General features: G+C 44.3%; 1 protein-coding gene across 1 annotated transcript in view; it reads right to left on the reverse strand.

Moving 5' to 3' along the window:
• The window catches only part of NME9 (NME/NM23 family member 9), a 32,551-nt gene that overhangs the window by 18,355 nt on the left and 5,818 nt on the right, over positions 1 to 8,378 (reverse strand). The window contains exon 2 of the mRNA XM_006883427.1: positions 6,119 to 6,176. Within this exon, the coding sequence (XP_006883489.1) occupies positions 6,119 to 6,176 (58 nt within the window). The remainder of the gene's footprint in view (positions 1 to 6,118; positions 6,177 to 8,378) is intronic.

An 8,378-nucleotide genomic window follows, 5' to 3' on the forward strand; every position in this document is an offset into this window, starting at 1 on the left:
TAAACAGTTTGTTATAGGAGTGGCCAGTTCTTCCATCCCATCAGGTTTCAGTTAAGCAGGCTTAGCAATAGATGACTGGGCATCTCACTATCAAGGAACAAACACATCCTTCAGCGCTAGAGCTTCCTATGCCCGTCAGACCAGGACCTGCAGGAGAGAAGCAGCAGCACCAGGAGAGAGGGACACACAGACATGAGGCAGGGCTGACGAGGGGCCCCCTAGAGCCAGAGCCAGGGGCCTCTGCCCAAGCTTGTAGGAGGACACGGGGTGGGGGGCAAGAGGCCATAAGTTACAGGACTAAGAGAACAGAGGTTTGCAACACTGACCTAAGCTGTCCTGCGAGCATGCGTGAGAAGCTGTATTGACTGAGGAATTAAATTCTGCTGCTCCCCTGAATTGTAACCTGTTTACTTCCCTAGTAAACCTGATAACCATGAGAATGGTTCTTTGAGATTAGTGTGAGTTACCCACCTTTGGCTTGGAGCATCACTTTCTGTCCACTAGGCTAACTGGTCTCTATATTGTTAAGTGCCATCGAGTCATAGGCAACTCATAACAACCCTATGAATGAAAGTCCTAGAAACCTGGAGACAGGATGAAAGTCATGCAAGTGTTGAGGACTTGCATTCATTGGGTCGCTATAAGTCGCCTACGACTCATCAGCACTTAACAACAGCAACAACATAGTAGCATACAACTAGCAGTTTTATTCTTGGAGGACTTACATTTCAAAACTTGTCTATCAAATGAGAGCTATTAGTACAGTATTACATAAATGATCAGACCATGAATTTCAGACCCAGAAGGAGAGCAGTAAGGTTGATGTTGGGAATAGAAGATGTGGGAGACCAAGCCTGACATTATGGAAACTGGATTTGTAATGTGGATGCTGTGGCTGGGACTGTCTCCTTTTGTGAATGTCACAGAGGTCACACTTGGCATCCATATGTTGTTCTCTGCTGACAAACATTTGCCCCAATGAATGAAATGTCATTTGATTTGGGGAAAGCAGAATTTTATGCTATAGATCAATCTTTTCTTTTCTCCTACAAAGAACCTGGTGGATAGCTCTATGGAATCTTGGATGGATTTTTATTCTTTGGTTTCAATCTATTGAGTGTGGTAGAGTTGGGTGAGAGAAAAACCTCTCCTGTGACTGTAGGTAAGTTGTGAGACTTGTAAGCAAGTTCTCATATGTATCTGGTAGATACAGGGACAGTTCAGCCCATCAGAGAAATGACAGCATCATGGGACAACCCATGCTAGGATGGTGACAACACAGCTGACCACACTGTAGAGGACAGATGTCTTCCAAATACTCACAGTTGTTGTTAGGTGCCATCAAGTTAAGCACAACTTACAGCGATCCTACAAACAACAGATCTGAACTCTGTCCTATTCCGTGCCATCCTCACAGTCTTTGCCACGTTCGAGCCCACTGTGGAAGTCACTGTGTCAATCCAACTCACTGAGGGTCTTCTTGTCCTTTGCTGACCCTCCACCTTCCCAAGCACAATGTCCTTTTCTAAGGAGTAGCCTCTCCTAACAATATGCCCAAAGGAGGGGAGGCCATTCCTAATCCACGCAGAACATCGTAGGCATAGCTCCTTAGCCGCTAGTGCGGCATGGTCATGGGAAGAAAGCATAGACAACACGGTTTTAATTATTATTGTTGTTGTTAGGTGCTGTCAAGTACAACTCATAGTGACTCTACGGACAGTCGATTTGAACCCTGTCCTATCTGTACCATCCTTGCCGAAGTGGATGCCACTCCTGCTTCCAAGCTTGGGAGCTCCAGCCAACACTGTCCACCATGGGTAAAATCAGCTGTTGGGAGCCCTGTGGAGCACAATTTTACTTACACACGTGTGAGGATCGCTGAAAACAGGAAGTGCACATGTAGATATCCCACTGGGTGGGGGACTGATTTGGTGCTTCTTCGCCAGCTTTGCAGTTTCCTCATCCTGGTCTATGTGTGAGCATCATGGTCTAGTGCTTACTCTGAGACCCTTTTTCCTTCTTGATGTGTTCAGTATAGTATAAAACCATCTCAGTGTATGGATCTCTGCAAGTCTACTGACTGATGGGAAATTGCACTAACATCTTCTTTAAAAAGACAAGTGTCACAGTGTACAGCTTCACAGCAACCACAAGTTACCTTTGTACGGCAAGTGGACACAGCAGGGTTATATGACCTAAAAGAATGTTTGACCAAAAACAATTAAAAAACAGGCCTGAAGCTGTGGATTAGAGTCAGCCACCTTTGGCATCACTTTCTGTCCACTAGGCCAACTGGTCTCTCTCTAAGTTGTTAAGTGACATTGAGTTGTAAGCGACTCATAGCGACCCTATGAACGAAAGTCCTCAAAACTCTATGAACCTGGAGAAAGGATGAAAGTCACGCAAGTGTTGAGGACTTTCGTTCATAGGGTCGCTATGAGTCGTCTACGACTCGATGGCACTTAACAACAACAACAACAACATAATAGCATATAACTTGCAATTTTATTCTTGGAGGACTTAACATTTCAAAACTTGCATATCAAATGAGAGCTATTAGTACAGTATTACACAAATGACCCTTATTAAAATTAGCCTAGATTGTGTCAAGGTTGTATCAACACTGTGCTGGATTAGAGGGAAGGAAGGCTTCCCAGTGTAGGGGAGATTGTCATTGGGCTTGGGGAGAAAAACCAGGCTTGTCTGGGAGGCACAGAGGGGGTCACTCGGGCAGCCAAATAGGTGAGGGGCTCAGGGGGTCCCAAGACCACAGATGTGCCTGGGATTGTGCTGTGGGAAGCAGGGGCAAAGGTCACAAAAGGAGTGTGGAATGTGGGCTGGAGGAGTTCTACCCTGAGAAGCTGCACTACCAACCCAAAGGCAGGTGGTTCAAATCCACCAGCTGCTCCACAGTATTAACTCCACGTGATTAACTGCCTCTGAAAACCCACCAGAAGGTCAGCATGGTTCCGACTCGAAGATACCCAACAACATCAACAATCTCTATGAAGCTGCAAAAGCAGTTTATTTCCTTCCAAAAAAGCCCAGGAAGAAGCTTATGTTATCCTTCCATATGGATGAGGACAATGAAACTTGAAGTGGTGAAGTAATTGACTTAGAAACTGTAGGGCCCAGGGAAGAAGCCAAGTGCGCAAATACGGGAATGCTGATTGATTCTGCTAGGTGGCATAGTTTCGCAGAGAGACAGTGAGCGGCAAGCTGAGCATGAATGTGTGAGTGTGTATGTGTGTTGGAGCCATGTTCTGTTGCACAGAAAATAAGAAAAAATAAATAAAAATGTAAGACTTCTGGCAGCTAATTAAGCCACCAGTCCTCCTTTTCTGTGGGGGCTGGTGTGCAATGGCTGCGAACAGCAACTCCTTGGTAATATATGCAGCCTGTTGCATGTATGGGTTGCCCTAAGGGTCCTTGGAGACAACTCTTGGCTGCACTTCCATTCATGCTTCTGATGTTACACATGCCTTGTCCTCATTTAGGCTCCAGACAGGTATGTGAGATGCCTTTGGAAAACCCCAGGGTACAGTGGCCAGGGTCCACATTGGCCAGGTCATTATGTCGATTCATACCAAGCTTTAGAACAAGGAGCATGTGACTGAGGCCCTCCGCAGAGCCAAATTTAAGTTCCCTGGGCACCAGAAGATTCATATCTCTAAGAAGTGGGGCTTTATAAAGTTCAATGCCGATGAGTTTGAAAATATGGTGGCTCAAAGGTGCCTCATTCTAGATGGTTGTGGAGTGAAATCCATCCCCAATCGTGGCCCCTTGGACAAGTGACGGGCCCTGCATTCATGAACCTTGGTTAGCACTGGCCTGTCTTACTTAGCTTGTGTGCCAATAAATTGAACTTCTGACTCTCAATAAAACATTCTAATAAATAAAATAAAAAAATAAGACTTGACATTATCCAAAAAGCTTTGTAACCCCTCAAACAGCAGTAGATTTTAGCAATATTCCCACCCACACAATGATGAATGCAGCTAATCTTTATTTAGTACCACATGGTTCCAGGCCTGGACTAATAAACGCGTGAGGAGAAATGCAAACATCAACACCCCTGTGTGGATGGTGTAGGGAGAAGCCTTGGTGGCATCCACCCAGGTGGGGACACCAAGAGGGGGTGTGTCGGGAGTGGTTTGAGATGACAGAGTCTCACCCCAAATACACGAGGAGATTTCCGGCAGAAGTGTCCACCCAGAAGCTCTGGGAAGACTTCATTCCAGGAGGCTGCCTTTGAGCTGGGCTTGAGAATAAGCATTTCTCCGGGGAAAGAGGGAGATCTTCAATGAGAAGGACGGACACAGGGGCCGCTAGAGTGGGCTCAGGCAGGATGAAGATCACAGAGAGGGAGCACGTGAGGGGAAGGCTCAGACTTATTCTTCACAGGGTCTCTGTGTTGTCAACTCTACAGAAATGAACAACAACTATGACATCAGAGGGTTGGAGCTCAGCACACATCTCAGGCAACAACAGCAGTAAAGGCTCTGGAAAGACAAACTCAGTTTGTCATGGGGAGGGCGACGGAGTTGAGAAGTTATTCAGTGGAGAAGTGGCAATGAAGAGTGATCAGACAAGTTACAAGCAGTGTGAGCAAGAGTATATATGATGTTGTTAGGTGCTGTCAAGTCTGCGACTTACAGCGACGCTATGTACCCTGTACCAGCTCTGAGCCCTGCTCTATCCTGTGCTAACCCATTCGATCACTGAATCAACCCATCTCATCCAGGATCTTCCTCTCCTGCGCTGTCCCTCCACCCTTCTGAGCATGACGTCCCTCCTCAAGGACTGATCCCTCATTGCGACATGTCCAAAATATGTCAGACGGAGCTTCAGAATCCTTGCCTCCAAGGAGAAGCCTGGTTTCACCCTCTCCCGGATAAATCTCAATACCTGAACAGAAACATTCAGGGATGTCTAGCATGAATGAAAGAGAAGGCAAGAAAGGGGAGGGGTGTGTGTGAGAGAGAGAGAGAAGAGAGGGAGGGAAGGAGGTAGAGAGGGAGAGAGAGAGCGAGAGAGCTCTCCTAAAATTATCATCTCCAGCAATTCCCCACTCTTTGGTACTAATTAGCCTTTGTGTAGTCTGGATTCTGGGCTGTGCCTAAGGACCGGTTTCTAAGAAATAGAATATAGTGAAAGTGGTGGAACATCATGTTCCAGATTAAGTCGGAGTCTCTCTCTCTCTCCCTTGTCCCCCTTTGCTCTGCAGTTGTTGTTGTCGATTGCCTTCGAGTTGAGCATGACTCATAGCGACCCTATGAACAAAAGGCCTGAAGCCCCTCTACAACTATCGACATTTATCAAACTCCGTAGAGTTTCTGGAGACATGTTGTTTAGGAAGTGGATGCTAACAATTATCTTGTAAGTTGTCAGCTTGAGAAACTGAGGGCAAGAAATTCACATCTCTGGCCACCATTCAGTGAGGATGTGAAGCCTGCCAACGGTCATGTGAGTGACCTTGGACATGAGCTGCGGAGGCCTGCCTTTGAAGCAGACCTGCCCCTGGTGGAGCCTGGGGCAGGGGCACCTAACAAAGGACACTTAGATTCCTGAAGGTGCAGGGTACGGGGCGGGGGCGGGCGTGGAGATTCACTGCTTTAAGCCACTGTGTGTTGGGGCCAATGTTGTAAAGTAACAGAAAGTTAACCAAGGAAGACAGGGACAAGGCAGCTCCCAGACACTGCTCGTGACCTCACACTTTCTGCTTCTAGTACCTCCGTGCAGGCTCTCCTTCCAGCCCTTGAGTTCTAAAAGAGCCCAGTACTCCTGCCAGTGCCTTCCCCTTCTGTGCCTAAGGTCACTCGAAGACGGTTCTGGTGCTTAATACCTAACATTCCTTGAGTATCACCAGCAGCTCTGAAACCAGGGAGCCTAGTTATTTGAGAATATCAATTAGGGTACTGAACTTAACTGACAGATATTCAACACACACTCTCTCTCTCTCTCTCTCTCTCAAAAGAAATCACCTGGATTTTTATTCTCTATTTTTACAACTTAAGGTTACAGGAACATGGTGCTCAATACAGGCCATCTTTAAATGGTTCAATCTGTCATTGAAGATTGTTAAAAAGAATGGATTGGAAAAATGATTTTGAATTACCAGTTAGTCCTTTGGCGCTGAGCACTTCCTCCCAAAGCTCCTGGGTGCTGATGTTCACCTAAAGCCAGAGAGGACCGAAACCATGTTAACTGAGGCCGCTGATGGGAAATCACTTACTGTGCTTGCACTTGACCTCTCTCAATGTGTCTCTCCTGACAGTTACAAATGCAGCTCAAGCCAACTCCTCTCCCTCATTTTCATTTCTCCTTCTTCTCCTCCTGCCTCCATTCCCAGGAATAATCACTATCTTAAATAGTTTTGGTATGACTCACAAGCAGTTGAAAAAACATTTACCTGTTACTCATACATCATTGGAGAAACATAAGAGTTATACAAGTGTTCAGGTCTTTTGTTGCTATGAGACCTCTATGACTCAACAGTACTTTAACAACAACAACATAGAGAGAGCTCTGTTGGCCTAGTGGATAGAAAGTGATGCTACTAAGCAAAGGTGGGTGATTTTAATCGGCAGCCCTCAGGCCTGGTTTTCATTGTTTTTGGTCAAACATTCTAGGTCATATAGCCCTGGTGTGTTCACATGCTGTACAAAGATAACTCGTGGTTGCTGTGATGCTAAATACTGTGACATTGATGTGTCAAATGTGATAATGGTTACCCTTGGCGGACAATGTTTAGTGGAGCTCCCTATTAAAACAAGCTTGGAAGCAGGAGTGGCATCCACTTCCGAAATAGCTTTCCCCCTGAAACTCTATGAACTTGAAGAAATGATGAAAATTATACAAGTGTTCAAGTCTTTCTTTCATAGGGTCGCTATGAGTCGTCTATGACTCAACAGCACTTAACAACAACAACATAATCCAGCAACTCACATATCAATAATATACATACTTGCTTTCTGACCTTAAATGACATCATACAGTATGTATTCTTTCTATAGATTGCCTTTTCACTGAATAATAAGCTTTACATTTATCTGTGTCATGTTCACTGAGATGAGAATTCATTTTCTTTTTTGGTTCGTATATATTTTATTGAGTTCTAATTTATGTACAGTAAAATAATCAGAATCAAAGTGTTACAGTTCAATGAGTTCTCTCCCTACCTCTCACACACACACTCCCCTCATCCAAAAACAGAACATTTCTATCACCCCAGAAAGCTCCCATATCTCTTCAGAGTCAATTCCCTGTTTTTCACTCAAGTAAACACTGATTTCTCTTTCTTTCCCAACAGTCATTCATATTCTAAAACTTCATGTGTTATATTCATACAGCATGCATTATTCTATGCTTTTCTCTCTCAGCATATTTCTGAGATTCATCTATGTAGGTGTTCTTTGTTCCTTTAATAACATGTGGTCTGAGTAACTACAATGTGGTTATCTTTCTTTCTTTTGATAACCATTGGGTTGTTTATCACTTGGGCTATTAGTAATAAATACTTATGAACATTCTTGGTTAGCCTTTTTTTGTGTTCATGATTTTACTTCTCTTTGGTAATAAGGAGCAAAGGGTGGAACTGCTGGGCCATAGGTAAGTGTACATTTAGTTTAATATGAAATAACTTCTCCTAAAGCGATAGTATAATTTTAAAGCTTTATTTGCAAAGTATCCGAGTTCTGTTATATATCTTCCCCAATATTTGGTGGTGCCTCTCTTTTTCATTTTAGCCAGATTAATGGTCATGAAGTGGCATTTCATCTGACTTTCATTCTATTTCCCTAACAACTAATGGTGCATTGAACATTCTTTTAATAAGCTTTCAGCCATTCATCTATCTTCTGTGAGAGGTGCTCATTAGTTTCCCCATCCATTTTCTTTACTAGATTGTTTTGGTGTTCAGTCCTTGGAGAAGGACATCATGCTCGGAAGGAAGGAGGGACAGCGCAGGAGAGGAAGACCCCACATGAGATGGATTGACACAGTAACTGGAGTAATGAGGGTAGGCGTGTCAGAGACAGACTGGCTCAGGACAGGGGAAGGTTCAGAATTTTTGTGCACAGGGTCCCTATCAGTGGTAGTGAACTCGATAGCACATACACAACAGTAACAACCGCAAGATTTTATTTGCGTGTTATACAATGAGACTGTGAGAATTACCCCACTCTGTTGAATCATCTTTTTTAAAAAAAATATTATTCATTTTAATGAATGTTTACTCAAACTTTGGATTTCCATTCATTGATTGTTGCATTTTTCTCCCTGCCCACCCCTCCCCCCTAGTTCTCTCTTCTCTTTGAAAAGTAAAAGGAAAATTCTTTCATTGGTATACAATCCGCCCTCCCCCAGTACACTCCACT

The sequence above is a fragment of the Elephantulus edwardii genome, unplaced genomic scaffold (genome assembly GCF_000299155.1).
Source record: "Elephantulus edwardii isolate Elephantulus edwardi_28Jun2011 unplaced genomic scaffold, EleEdw1.0 scaffold00027, whole genome shotgun sequence".
In the NCBI taxonomy this organism is placed as follows: Eukaryota; Metazoa; Chordata; class Mammalia; order Macroscelidea; family Macroscelididae; genus Elephantulus; species Elephantulus edwardii.